Genomic DNA, 13,784 nt, shown 5'->3' with positions numbered 1-13,784 from the left:
TTACCATCGCTGCGCTGCCCGCAGTTCTCGCTGTTACACCACATTAAGCCGGGCTCTCGCTCAGGCAGCGCCGAGGCGCGGCGGGCTGCTGGGCAGCGCAGTGCCCTCCTGGTGCAGCCCCGCTGCGCTGCGCTGCGGCGAGCGCTGACAGCCACACGCAGCCTCGGCAGCCAGACGTTGCCCTTTTAAGAAGCCCGGGTGCTGGCTCAGGTAGGCAGAGCCTGAGTGCAGTAGTCGCTCCTATGGCAACCCACAGAATGGGATCGCTTCATGAATATTCCCAGGAGCAGGGGCTGCATGAGGAATAAGTGATGACAGTGATGTAAGCAAGCAGTGGCCGCTGCAGGTTGCAGTTCATTGTGTTACTGGCAGGCAGGTTGAGGAGTTTGAGGTACCCGGGCTTGCGTTTGGCTTTCTGGAGGATGACTGCCCGCCCGGAGACACGGCACATTTGCATCTGGAAGCCAACATGGCAAGGCTGCTGCCGCTGCCGCCCTGCCTCGCCTTCCAGCCAGGAGTGCGCGGCTGTCCTCTAGACTTCTTGCCCGGTGCGCTGGATCTGAGCAGACAGGGATTGCAGTAGCACTCACCAAGGGGAGGCAAGCAGCAAGTAGCCAAATCGGGACGAGGGAGGAGAGGGGGGGGACTTTTTCGCCTTCCCTCCTTTTTTTTTTTTTCCTCCTTTTTTTTTTTTTTTTTTTTTTTCCTTCCGTTCTGGATGCGGAGCCCGTGCTTTGATGCAGAGCCTGTGGATGCCACAGCCTGGTAAGGAGATGACACGCCAGTCTCTGGTCCCTCCTGCCCCTTGAGCCGGGGGCAGGGGCCTGGGGCAGCGCCGCTCCCCTCCTCGCGCACTGCCGGGGTCCCTCCCTCCACCTGAGCAGCAGCAGCAGCGGCCATGGACAAGCTGCCCCCCTCCATGCGCAAGAGGCTCTACAGCCTGCCCCAGCAGATAGGACCCAAGGCGTCGATCATGGACGAAGAGGAAGACAGCGACAAGGACACCCGGAGGAAAAGCATCAGGCTCAAGCCGCTGCCTTCGCCCTCTGCTGGGAGCACCCGGGCGCTCGGGGGAGACCCCGGCAGAGGGGAAGACCCCGGCTTCGTAGAGACGGAGGCGGGCAGCAAAGGTGCCAAGACCAGCACCAACGGGGACTGCCGCCGCTTCAAAGGGAGCCTGTCCTCGCTGACCAGCAGGCACCTCCACGACGCGGCCGAGGAGAAGAGGCTGATCGGCGGCGAAGGGGAGCCGGCCTCCCCCGGCGAGGACAAGAGCCCCTCCGGCAGCGGGGAGACGCAGGGACTGCCGGCACCCCCGCCGCCAGCTTCCCCCCCGGAGCCCCAGCAGCAGCCCCTCCGGGCTTGCTCCTCTACCTCTATCAAAGTGGAAGGAGGTGGAGGGTGTGACCAGATCACCCCAGATGAGGAGCAGAGGCTGGGCCAAACCGGGTTCATGCAGAGGCAGTTCGGGGCCATGCTCCAGCCGGGGGTCAACAAATTCTCCTTGAGGATGTTTGGCAGCCAGAAGGCCGTGGAGAGGGAGCAGGAAAGGGTTAAGTCTGCTGGGTTCTGGATCATCCACCCCTACAGCGACTTCAGGTACCATCTCCCCTTCCCGGCCCGCTCAGAACTACCTGGCCTGCCCCTTCCCCTTCCCTGTCCAGCTCAGACCTCTGCGCACAGCACACGCCCAGAGATAACTTTCCTTGCCAATTTCCTAGTAAGAGGAGTGGGAGGACACGTTCAAGATCTACTCCAGTCAAACAATCTGCAGGTTTCATTTCTTTTTGAGCTTAGCTTTGGTATCCTCATACTGTTAATTAATTTTCAGTGGTGTTTTTAAACCAACAGATGTCTCTCACTCCAGCTTTTTGTAGGGAAAAGCCTCTTCATAGTCCAGTGTAAATGGGTAGAATGTTCCCACCTGATGCACAGTCTATAAGACACGGTGTCTGCAGCTTAACTACCACATCTCCAGCTCAGACCCTAGGGTCTGCCTGAGTAATGTTTCCTTGCCTGTTTTAACACCTCAGAGTCCTCCCCCTTCTCCTTCCCAGGAGTTAGGGAATGATGCTGCTATTGTTCTGTGCTGCTCCTTACCGCAGCATCACTGGTCAGAAATTGCTGTGTGCAGAGAAGAGCAGCATTCATTGCTAAAGACTTTTGGAATCTTACAGACAAAGGTTTTCTGTTTTGCATCTGCAGATACCCGTCTGCAGAACTAATTTGGACAGGGAATGGTAAACGTTGCCTTTGTGAGAGGGGTAGCTTTGCTTTCACTCAGATAGCAGCATTTCCAGGAAGGTTAATAAGGAAATTAACTTGTAAACAGTGAAGCCAATTTCTGTATTTCAATCATTCAGCTGACGGGGTTGCATTTAGGTATTTCTATCTAAGTATTGTCTACTGCACAGGTGAATTGTCCTCTGCAGTATGTATGTAAAGTACTGCAATCAATAATTAATTACTTAGTGCAATCAATGGGTAAGGTCTATCGCTTCAACTTTAATTACAACTGGCTTACATCTTACATTTAAAAGCACACAGTAGACGAACATTATTCAAACACATTTCTATCAAACTACATGATTTTATTGAATTCTTGGATTCTTAAAGAAACACTGCATGATTCCCTAGAATACAATTAACATGAGAATTGCAGGAAGGAGTTGCAGGATGGATTTGGGTGCCCAGTGACAGAAAGCACTTGGCGCTGCCTTTAGGGATTTAAGCTGCAGTTCACACACTTAGAAGATTCAGGACTGGCACTGAACAGATTCCTTGATACTTGCTTGGATTAGCAAACATTATTAGAAGGCTGTATGAATTGGAAGGCTGCACTGTCGATTAAATTTAGTGCAGTCAAGTGTCCCAAGTGTACAGCTGACTGAGCAGATGGGGGTTTCCTGTAGCTACGTCGTGGTACATCCTCCTAATACGATCTTATTCCAATCCAGATTGGAAAGAGTCTAAAATTCCCTCCCTGTTGTTACTGCTCGATACCTCACAAGCACAGAGAAATATGGGAGTGTTTATCTTCACAAGAACAAAACCAATTTCATTCTCTTGGCTCCAGGTGTTGTGCATTTTCCACAAGCCTGGACTTAAACTGTTGTGCTTTCTTGGGTTATTTTATCAGAGTGTTCTCTGAATGTTGCATCTTAAAGGAATCTTGGATGTAGTCCCTAGAACACATTTGAATTCATCCAAAAGTAGCCTTCAGTTTGTGTATCTTTCATGTACCTGTAATAATGGATTTATGCCCTTCCATGTCTAAAGTTTCCAGCATAGAACCAGGCTGTCAAACTTAGTGGGAGGATTGTAGCATTAGCAGAGGTAGCCACCTTGCCCAAGGTGACATGGTCCTAAGAGTTCATTTTCTGAGGGTTTCTTGTGAACCAGTGCTCATTCTTAAAATGGCACAGCAAATTCTGAGGCACGTTCTTATTTGTGAGGCGCTTCGCTGTAGGGCTGCTCCTCTCCTTACACAAAGCAATGGAATATGCAGGCAAGCTGGATTTTGCCAAGCCAGATGATCACACAGAGTCTGCTACCACACAGATGTTTGCGTGCATGCAGTTAGGTACGTGTGCATGTGTGGCTTGGTAGTGTTCATAATAAATCTTATGTAGTGTAGCTTTACATCTGTGCAGAGAAAGCCAGGACAGTTGGATGTCCGTACCCTGGTGCGAGACGTTTTGGGCTTGGTGTCAGAATCCAGGTAGGCTGGGATCTTGCTGGTTTGTGTTTCTTCTAGATTGATGCTGGAAGCCTCACACACAAATATGTGCTTTCTCCCTACTATTCTATATCAATGTCAGATGGGGCAGTGGTACTGATCATGCAGAGAGACATCAAAGAGGCCAGGAGCTGGGTGCACTGCTGTGTGGTCAGTATGTGGATTTTCAGGAGAACTTTATGCACCCCCTTTTCTCAGTCATTTGCAGCAGACCTTCTTAAATATGACTGTCGCTTAGAGAAAAAATGACCTGTGAACAATGGCTGCATTGAAGAAGGGTGGGAGCTTTCCTGGCTTCTGTTTGTGTTTTGTGCTCTCTCCTCTGAGTGCTACTGAAGCACCTACCTTGGAAACAATTTGCATGAATACAAATAACATTTCTGACCTCCGAAATGCAGCAGATTGCACCAAAGAGCAGGTGTTATCAGAATATTTGCAAGAGCTATCTCCTGGATCCAAAGGTCTCTTGTTTTTCTGCTTTGCACATTACGCAGTGCAATGTAAGATTGCTCCCTGCTGTAGATGGGTGCAGATTCTGGAGCATTAGGATGTTCTAAGAGGCACGAGTCTCCATTACATTGCACTTTGCATAGTAATGCTGTACAGTAGCATTCGGTGCACAAGTTTCAACTTTCTGAATACTCAGCCTTAGCTCTTGTCTCCTTAGATTTTATACACATTTATTTCACCTTTGAGAGTGAGGAGCATCTGCAGGCATTTTACTAGAGGTCCACACCTCATGGCTCCTGTCTAAGAACAGCTCAAGAGGCAAACTTTTGAGTTAAACACTGACCCAAATTAGTGGAGCTTGATTTGCTGTGAAATTACCTCTGTGTATCTCTTGTGACTTCATGGAGTTATTTTCCTTTGTGCTGTGTGAGAGGCATTGCAGTTTTAGAACAGAACGGAGGCTTTCATCATAGTCTCTTTAAATTATCATTTTAGCATCTAATGCAGCCAATTCCAATGGAAAATCTATGGCCCTCGAAGAGGAAAGCAAGTTAATATAGATTAAGGCTCTGTTGATTTCTGCTTTTAGTCCATTGTGAGGGGAAAAAACACCAAATGACCTTTATAAAAACCAGACTCGGTGTCCCTGAGTACTCATGACTAATGCAGTGGACTAGTTCTGGAAGCACTTAAAAGGTGTCTCCGCAATTGTGATGAAAATAAGAATAGTAGTTCCTATTCTGAGCTTTAGGTGGAAGTGCTAGTTACTATTTGCATCTGTGGTTGATCTCATATCAGTGCAGAGACAAAGTTTATTTCCTAGATCAAAATTGATCTGAGGCTCTGAGAGCTTTTTCAGTGGGTAGATAGAATTGTAATTTATTGCTTAGAGGAAGCATTGATCCAGCACAATTGGTTTAATAAAAAAATTCCAGACAAGCAAAGATCTATCTAGTCTGTAGTTGACTGAAACATATTGGTTGGACCTGCTATCCAGAGCTGCTTGCAAAACAGTGCTGCTGTTAGGAAGGCCTGAGAACAGATACACTGCCTTAAGGACCAAAATAGTCCGTTCCAAACAGTGGATGTAAATAGAGCTACGTGTTATTCACTGCCCAGTAATCTATTAACTTCTTTGCAGGAAAAAGAAGCTTCTGCTTTCTTGAAAACAATGAAAAATATCCCACTCAATAATGGTCCCAGCTTCTTAGTTTGGAATTTTTCTTTCCACTGCTCTCCCTTACTTGCAATATTTGTCTGCAAACAGAGCCTTTTGTACGTTTGCTTCTTCTGACAGAGGAGGCTTTGGGAGTCTTGGGGGAGTTCTGTGGCACCAAAAGAAATGGATGTGGAGGTGCAATGTGGAAGGTAGGGGAGTTTCTGAAGAACAAAATCATTCGCTCCTCTTTTTGCTATTCTAGATCTCTGAGCAGCGTCACTCAGACTGCCTTCCTTGGGGAGCCAGTGCGATTTATTAATTACAGTACTGAACGCTGACCCCAATAGCTCTGCTAGGATTGAGCAAAAAGGGAAGGGTGGCAGTTTCCCTCTCCTACCCTCCTGAACAGAAGTGATTTGCAGAGTGCTTCACGGAATGCTGCTCTGTCTGTGGAGACTGTTTTCATTCGTAACCCTTTGCTATTTTGTTCAGAGGGTAAACAATTGGTGAACACGCAGCGTGCTCCCTGACTGGGGCAGTTCACTTAGCTGGGTGTTGTGCTTCCCACACTCCAACAGTAATGCTCCTTTCTTTTCCTGCTGCCCACAGTGCTGCTCGTGTGCCTGCCTTCGTGCCTCCCCACAGTCAAATGCTGCCCACAATGGCAAACTCTGATCTTGTGACTTGCCCGCTGCTCTCAGCAAAGTAAAATGAAAGCTGGCTATTGTGTCACTCTTATATACTGCACACTGAAAGTCTGACTTGCCGAAATCTTTGCTTTGAGGGGAAGGCATTAATAGCAGAACCTGTGCCAGTCGTTAAGAAAAAAAAAACAAACAGTGCAAATGAGGCACAAGTTTATTGGTGGGCAGCTGGTATTTTTGCCTCTCTTCTTGCTTTACAATTCTGTGAGGAAAGCACTAGCTGGAGAAGGGAGATGCTTTCCTGAAGCCAGTTCTTGCTGTCTATCCTGCAGCTAGCTTTCTTGCCAATTCCCAGGGCATCGTTGCTGGACCAGAACAAGAGGATTCAAGCAGGAATCATATGAGGGATAATCCAAATCCCGCTGAACAGCGTGACTTAGACTTCTGTTGTCTTCAGTGGACTGTGAATCAGACTGCAGGAGTGGAAACATGGTTTTGTGACCGCGAACTAAGGAAACCGAGCTAGTGCAGCCGTACTTCCTGTGTCCTTGGGCAAGTCACCACTGACTTCATGCCCTGGTTCCCATGTTGTGAGGCAGAGGATAAAAAATCCTGAGCTAGAGGATCATTGTGAGGGCTGTAGGTATCTGTATGAGACATGCTTAGGTGCTACAAAAGGCAGCACTTGTAAACAGGAAAGCCTCATCAGTAAATGGAGCAGCACCTCCGTGCATTACCAGAACGTGTTTCAAGATTGTAATTATATAACATTAGAGTATTTTCATATATGTTCATGTACGGAAAACGAGGTGAAAGAATACGAATAAATGCTAAAGCAAACACTGAGATTTAAGGAAATGCTGTGATTAAGATTTCCTGCACAAACTCAATTCTGGTCCTTTGTGCAAATCTGTGCCGAGCGATGAACACATTATCTCTTCCCCAGAAGCCCATGCCTCATTCAGTGCACTAGGGGATGGTTGTTCCTTTGTGAAAAGCCGTTTCACATTTTCCTCATCTCTTTTAGTAAGAGCCTCCCATATTTATTTCACCTTGTTCAGATCCCAGTCTGAAAAAACAAGCTTTTTTGGCACTTATAAGGTACTCAGCTCTAACAGCAATGAATGTTCATTTCGCTTCCTGACACCTCGGCTAGGGAACTGGTGTTGTCATCCCCAGTTTATCGTGAGGTGATGGAGACTCATGGACAATAAGATTAAGAACATTAACATGGTAGAGGCAGTTTGAGGCCTCGTTTTGCAGAGTACATAGCGTTACACAGCGTATCTTATGCTCAGAGCTCGGCCTCTGCAGTGCCTAGTAAGGAATCAGACTTCACTGCAACCCAGAGGGCAAGGGCACCGAGGCAATGAAAACCTGTTTAAGAGTACGTGGTTCTTTAAGAGGAACGGGACAGTCAGATTTGCACTGGTACTTTAGACTTGGTTGGTGAGCAGCCAGTCTGAGAAAGAGGCATCCCGATTCCACCCACCTTCCTCCCAGGCCTCTGATGTTTGCCAGTTTGTGTGCTGTTATGCTAAACAACAAAAACACAAACACCAAATGTAGCCGTAAACAGTGTCATAGTGTTCTTTTTAATCATCTCCTAACAATATTATTCTAATTCCAGTTTTGGATTGAGCTGTTTCTCTTGCACCTCTGCGGGAACTTTTTGGCAGAGATAGAATCTCCAGGGCAGCGCTCATCTGCCTCAGCCATCACATCTCATTCTGCAGTTCCTTATCTCTTTTACTGCAAGCCTTCCAGTCTGTGCAAGAAGTGAGCTCCTATAGAAAGTCTCTTCCTCACACAGGTCTGCCTCAAGCCCTTCCTCTCATCTTGAATGAAGCATGAATTCTATAGGAAGAACTATTTTAAATCATGTAGTGATTGTAATGTAATCCATACGTGCAATTAGGCTCCGTTCTGTTTTTCATAACCTAAGCTTGCAGTCTAATTTTAATATGGTGTTTTTGTACAATTGTTAAGATTTTAAAAAGCAAATCAATCCCCATTCTAATCATAACAGTGCTTTGGGGTAGCTATGGACCTTTAAGATGCTGCACTGCCCTCTGCTCTCAATTAAGCAATGGCTGTAGCTGGCGGTCACAGCAAAACAGTGATGATGCTCCAGATTATTGGGTAACTCTCCAGGCTTCGAGGGGAAGTGTTCTGTTTTCTCCCCAGTATTTCAGTACGGTATCTTCTGCCCCACTCCCTCCAATGTGTTGTTACCCCTCACTTTACCTCTGTGCCATCTCACCAGTGCTATCTGCATTTTCCAGGCTTCTTGTACCACCATTCTTGTTTAGCCAATCCTAGGTCCTAAGACACATTTTTTCGTTTCATCATTCTTTTGCACCTCACGTTGGCTTTTAGTAATCCCTCTTCTCCCCTTGGCACCTTACTAAGTGCAGTGTCAATGGCATTTATCTCAGATCAGTTTGTTCTCTTACCAGTCTCAGACCTTATCCCTTGTGCCTTTCTCAAATGGATCTCTCTCACATTTATTTCCTCTCATTCTGTGTATTTGTGGTTGCTGGCATCCCACGACTCTTCAAATAACCTGTTTTCTCAGACTGTGCTTTCTGTCCTAATTTAACAGGGTGTTATTTTGCCTAGTAATTTCAGACCCTTCCACTTTATCCCTTTTTCTGCCCTCCAACACTCTCAGCCCAGCAGTGTTTCGACAAACTCTACCCAGTTTTTGTTTTCCAAGCTTGAGATACATCCATCCTCAAAGCCACGCATTTCAAATGATGAATTTGCATAGAGGCACAGACTTTGCTGCGTTCAGTGTGAAACAGATTTTATTTGAGGGAATAATGTGTTTTCCAAGAGTTCTTTGGTAGGCACATACAGAATCAGTGTAGGACATTTCAGTGCTATTATAAGCAGGTAAACTTGGGATTCCAGTACGATGTTCTGGTTAGATAACTGTGCTTTCTGTTGCACTCAGTTTTTTTCTGCTCTAACATCACTGCTGCTGCACTGAAATCCATTTATTATACAGATAAAAGAGTGATCTCTGTCTGGAGATAACATAGTGTCATTTTAGCTTCAAACCATTGAAATTTGTCTTTGTTTCTGCTGCGTTATGAGCATCTCATTAGCAAGCCCATGAATCCCTCAGTTTGCTCTTGAAACCAACTATCTGAGCTCTCATCCTTTCTCTTACTTTTGAAAGCTCTGTTGGTGCCAAGGCAGTTATAGGTCAATTGAGTTATTGTTGGTTCTAATTGGCACTCTAACAACCTATTAAATCAATTTCCCTACAGATGAATGTCACTCAGAAAGAAGGTGCCAACTCCTCTGTGTTTGAGAGTGTAAAAAAATACGTTGGTGCTGATGAGTGTAAGGGAAAGGCCGTTCCTCAGGGAAGAGGCTTAGTAGAGCACAAGCTCTCACCCCACATCAATGTGCCACATGGTCTGCCCTGAGCAAGGTGCAGGCTGACCACGAACTCAGAAGATGAGGCCATTTCTAGAACTCAAGCCAAATGGAAGAATTGCAAAAATCCCCAACCCTGACGAATGCTCTTACATCCATTCTCTGTTTGCAACAGAGCATGGGTCTACTTCCGTGTGGCCTCTTCTCCTCCCTGTCTGGTTCTCGGTGTCCCTCATATGTTCCTGTGGCTGCCAAGGCAGGTGAGGTATCCCCAGCCATCTCTCAAACCAGGCAGCATCTGGCTGGTGACATCATTGCCTTGTTGGCGTGGAGTGGTGTACATCTGAGTGAGATTTACTTGCCCCGTGTTATAAAGGAGGCAGTTATTACGGTGAGTGCAGTTGATTTAAGTCCTGTTCAGAAATGTTTAGATAACCTCTTTGTCTAGCGGAAATACGGTGCTCATTCCCACATTATCTGAGTATTTCTTAGTGTGGTGGCTGTAAAACAAGTTGCTTTTCAGCCTGCAAATAGAGACAAGGTTCTTGGCCAGGCAGCACTGCAAGTTTGTTCCAGGGTCTCCAAATGAAAGCTGATTTATATATGACGAGCAGTAAGGACTGCTCAGGTATCCTTGCTTAAGTGGGCAATTTTCTTGGTGATGAAGGCAGATGAGAACACAGCTTGGCTCTGTGCGGCTCTGCAGTGCTGACAGCACTAAAACCTGGGTTTTGTCAGCAGACAAAGCAGTTAGGACTCCAGAAATACAGAAAAGAGAGCAGATATGTGCTGGGCTAACAAGATGCTGTTATAGGGACCTTTTTCTGACCCTTTTCCTTGTTGAGTGGTTTGCTACTTAGGAAATCCCTTTGCAAACTGAAATTATTCATTCCGTGCAGGATACTCACAGTGACTGACATCAAATATGGGCACACATACCTCATATCTGCACAAGGCTGTAGTAAACCAGGCTGCTAACTCTTTGAGAGGTGCTGCATGCAGCAGGAGAAGACAGTGCCAGTGAGAGCAAAGCAGATGAGCATCAGAGGGGAATTCCAAGGTCAGCTGGAGGGCCAACCACTGGGCATTATAGGGACACAGCCGCTTCCCCAGCCATGTGCAAAAGCTAATCTCGTTTGTGGTGACTCTCCAAATGTGCTAATGAAGGATTTAAATCTCTGCTTCTTTGAATGGCCAGGTTGTCTGTGTTTATGCATCTATTGTTAAAGAGCATAGAGGCAGGAGATGCGCTGCAGGTTGCCAGCTTGATTCTAGCATAGGAACTGTAACTTTTTTTTTTTCTTTTCACATCTGTGCGTAGGGCTCTCGTGACTGCCAGGAAATCAGTAGCTGTGCACTGAGTAATTCCTCACCCTGCTCACAGCTCCAGTAAGGCTGCGTGCAGAGCGGCCCTGCTGGGGCTCTTCTTTCCTGGTAGGAGCTGCAGAGCACTGTTACAATCTGGGGGATGGAAAATCTGGTGAAGCGCAATTGGATTGGCCTGGGTGTGGGAAAGAAACGTCTTGCAAAGTTATCAGCGCTTTGGAGCTTATGAGGGAGATAACTGCTGCATTCCCAAGACTCAGGGACTCCACTTTAATAAGTCCCTTCCTGCCAGCCGGGGCTTCGCGTGTGATTTCAGGGCAAGGTGCTAACTTTCACCCTGCTAACATCAGTGCTACCCTGCACAAGGTCTCTTCTGCAGTGGGGCTGCTGTGCGCGTGCATCCATGCCTAATGGTGCACAAGTTAGACTTTCATTAATAACATGAGAAATGGTTTTTTCCATCTCGAATTTTCTGTGAATTACTGGAAAGGGGAGGGGGAGGACCAGTCGAGATCACAGATCTTGATCTGCTCTCAGCGATACCAACACAAAGCCACTTGTGTCATTTTTCCACGCTCAGTCAGCAGCAGGCACTCTTGGAATCATGAACAGTGTGTACCAGGTAAAAGGAGAGACTGGAAGGCAGGTCAGGCATCTGGTTGACCCTCTGAGCAACATGAAGGGAACACTCTTTGTGCCTGAATTTCTCCAGGTTTGACAATTGTACTGCTAGGGCCCACGGAAGATGCTTCACGACTCTTAAAGCATTTTAACATAACAAAAGATGCCAGAGCAGAGGTCGACAAGGGTTTGTTAATATTTACAAGGCAATTTCTTGTGTATTTCCTCCCGATTACACTTTTCTGTGTACTGTTACTTCTCTTGTCCATCTGTTGTTAGGAGCACAGAAATGAGGAGATCCAGGAACCGTAAGGTGATTTCAGAATGTTGCTTCCTTTGTCTTCTTTTAAAAAGGAAACTGATTGTGAGCACTTTTACAGTTCCATGTACAATGCTGTATTGTGTGGCATGTTTAGAAGCAGGCTGTAAAAGCATAGGAGAAAAGCTTGGACAGCGAAGGGAAACAAGGTTAATTTTTCCTTTTTGTGTGTGTCTGTAAGGAGAGTTATGTAGCTGCTGCAGGGGGTTTGGAGATGCTGCTCCAACTCTTCTTCAGTGTTCATGTATACTGGAAGGTGTGTTGCCCTCTTTGATGGGATTCACAACTGGACTTTAGTAGGCACTTGCAAATGGACGGTCTGGCACAGGAGCTGGGAGGTGTCTGTCCTTTCCTCTGGTGTGGCAGCTTTAGAAAATAGCATCCAAGCAGCACTAAGTGCTGAATGTTTTGGATGTTCTGTTCTGGCCCTTGCTTTTTAGTGTGAAACCAGGTGTGCTTCAGGTCATGGCAGCCTTGGTTGACAACTGTGTATGCATGCTATGTTTAGGGAGCAACTGAGGGGCTTGCACCATGCATTAAATGGCACCCCACATTTGTCAGGGACTGTTGGCTCAGCCCTGACTGCTTTGGAAAGTGCCTGGTTTTTGCTTTTGCTACCTACGTTGATCTGTGACTCTCTTTTTCCAAAGGTGGACTTTCGATAGACTTCCAGACAAGGGCAGCTTCACTGGCTGTATGCTCCTTTTGCAGCATGAACAGGGTTTTAGGCAAACAGTGGCAGATGTGACTATGGCCTGTGGCTTGTGCTTTTGGACGAGGAATCTGGAAACCTCATCTGCAAGTAAACTCACATGGTAAAATCTGCACTGCAGACAAAAAAAGATTTGCCTTGACATCATCTGCCCTGCTCTGCGATCTGCAGTCAGTCAGGAGACCAATGCACAGCTCCCAGCCTCTCTAGCTGGGTAGAATTAAGGCTAAGCTTCATCATGAGCTATTGCAAGCTGTTCCCACCCCAAATAATTGGCTGCTGGATGGTTTTGTGTCTGTCTAAGCATTACGGTGTGTGGGTGGATGTGTTATGTGTGTGTGAATGAGTCTGCTTTGAAAATTAATACATACCATCGGGAGCGCGTCTAATAATGCAGCATCTCATGATTCCCACATCCAGCCCACCACCATCTCTGCTCTTCCTCTTCCTAAAGCACCTGAGGTGTCTCTCCAGTTCTCGGTGTTCTGCTGTTGAAATTAAGTAAGATGGAAAAGCTGTGAATTTTCCCAAAAGCTCATTCCCCTGTATCAGCACAACCCTCTCTGCGAGCAGGGCATCCCCCGGTGGATGGCAAACAACAGAGGCGTTCCCTTGTCTGCAGAGAGGAAGGGCAGCGTCCATCCGGGAGCATCGCCGTTGGAGGCACTGATGTATGGAAGTCACGCGCGACTCGGGGAGCTGGGAGCTGTAACCCCTCTGGGACTTAGGTTTTGGCAGCTGTTGTAGGGTATTATTTTCACAAGGCTGAGCTGTTCTTAAGCACTTCTTCTAGTGTAATCATCACACACATATTTTCTCAGTAATGGCAGGCCATCAGCGTTTCTTTCTAGTCTTTTTAGATAAGATGCAGAGAGACAAGCTGTGAAAGAGCCGAACAAGATGCCTTGACTGAGTCATTCACATTTCCTCAGCTTGTCCCACAGGTAGGCTGTAGGCCTGCTTTCCATACACATCCTGCTGGCTTCTGGGGAAAGAGACCCTTTTTCAGGTGAGGACTGGAAAGTGGAAACTTGTACCTGCCCAAGCTTGGATACTTGAATACTGTAGGCCAGATAGGAGAAAAGAGACATGGTTGGTTACACCTCCAGGTGCAAAAATACCCCAAACAAGTTAGTTCTGTAGTAATGTGAACTGCCCTGATCCTTCCAAATCCACAGCTATGAACGGAACAGTCTTGATAGAGAGCCAGGTGACACATTCCCATACAGTTCAAATGCCCTGAAGCTGTAGCTATGCTTTGTTCTGTGGGTACTGCTTAATTGCTGTATTTCACCTCAATTATAGCTTTTCTGTAATTCTGGATGGAATTATTTTCCCACACTTTGGAGCTCTTGTGGATACAGAAAGATATATCAACATTTCTTTGAAATTAGTTTTTATCAGAGGACATATGGAGCAAAATT

At 46.6% G+C, this 13,784-nt stretch overlaps 1 protein-coding gene across 1 annotated transcript in view; it reads left to right on the top strand.

Annotated features, from left to right (window-relative positions):
- The first annotated feature begins 819 nt into the window (after positions 1 to 819).
- The window catches only part of HCN4 (hyperpolarization activated cyclic nucleotide gated potassium channel 4), a 95,083-nt gene continuing 82,118 nt past the window's right edge, over positions 820 to 13,784 (top strand). Inside the window, exon 1 of the mRNA XM_042885709.1 lies at positions 820 to 1,599. Within this exon, the coding sequence (XP_042741643.1) occupies positions 899 to 1,599 (701 nt within the window). The 5' untranslated portion in view covers positions 820 to 898. The remainder of the gene's footprint in view (positions 1,600 to 13,784) is intronic.

Source organism: Lagopus leucura, unplaced genomic scaffold (genome assembly GCF_019238085.1).
Source record: "Lagopus leucura isolate 7727_CA_CO unplaced genomic scaffold, USGS_WTPT01 Super-Scaffold_100052, whole genome shotgun sequence".
NCBI classification, from domain to species: domain Eukaryota; kingdom Metazoa; phylum Chordata; class Aves; order Galliformes; family Phasianidae; genus Lagopus; species Lagopus leucura.
The sequence above is the reverse complement of the archived record's forward strand: the minus strand, read 5'-3'. Positions and strand labels throughout refer to the sequence as shown.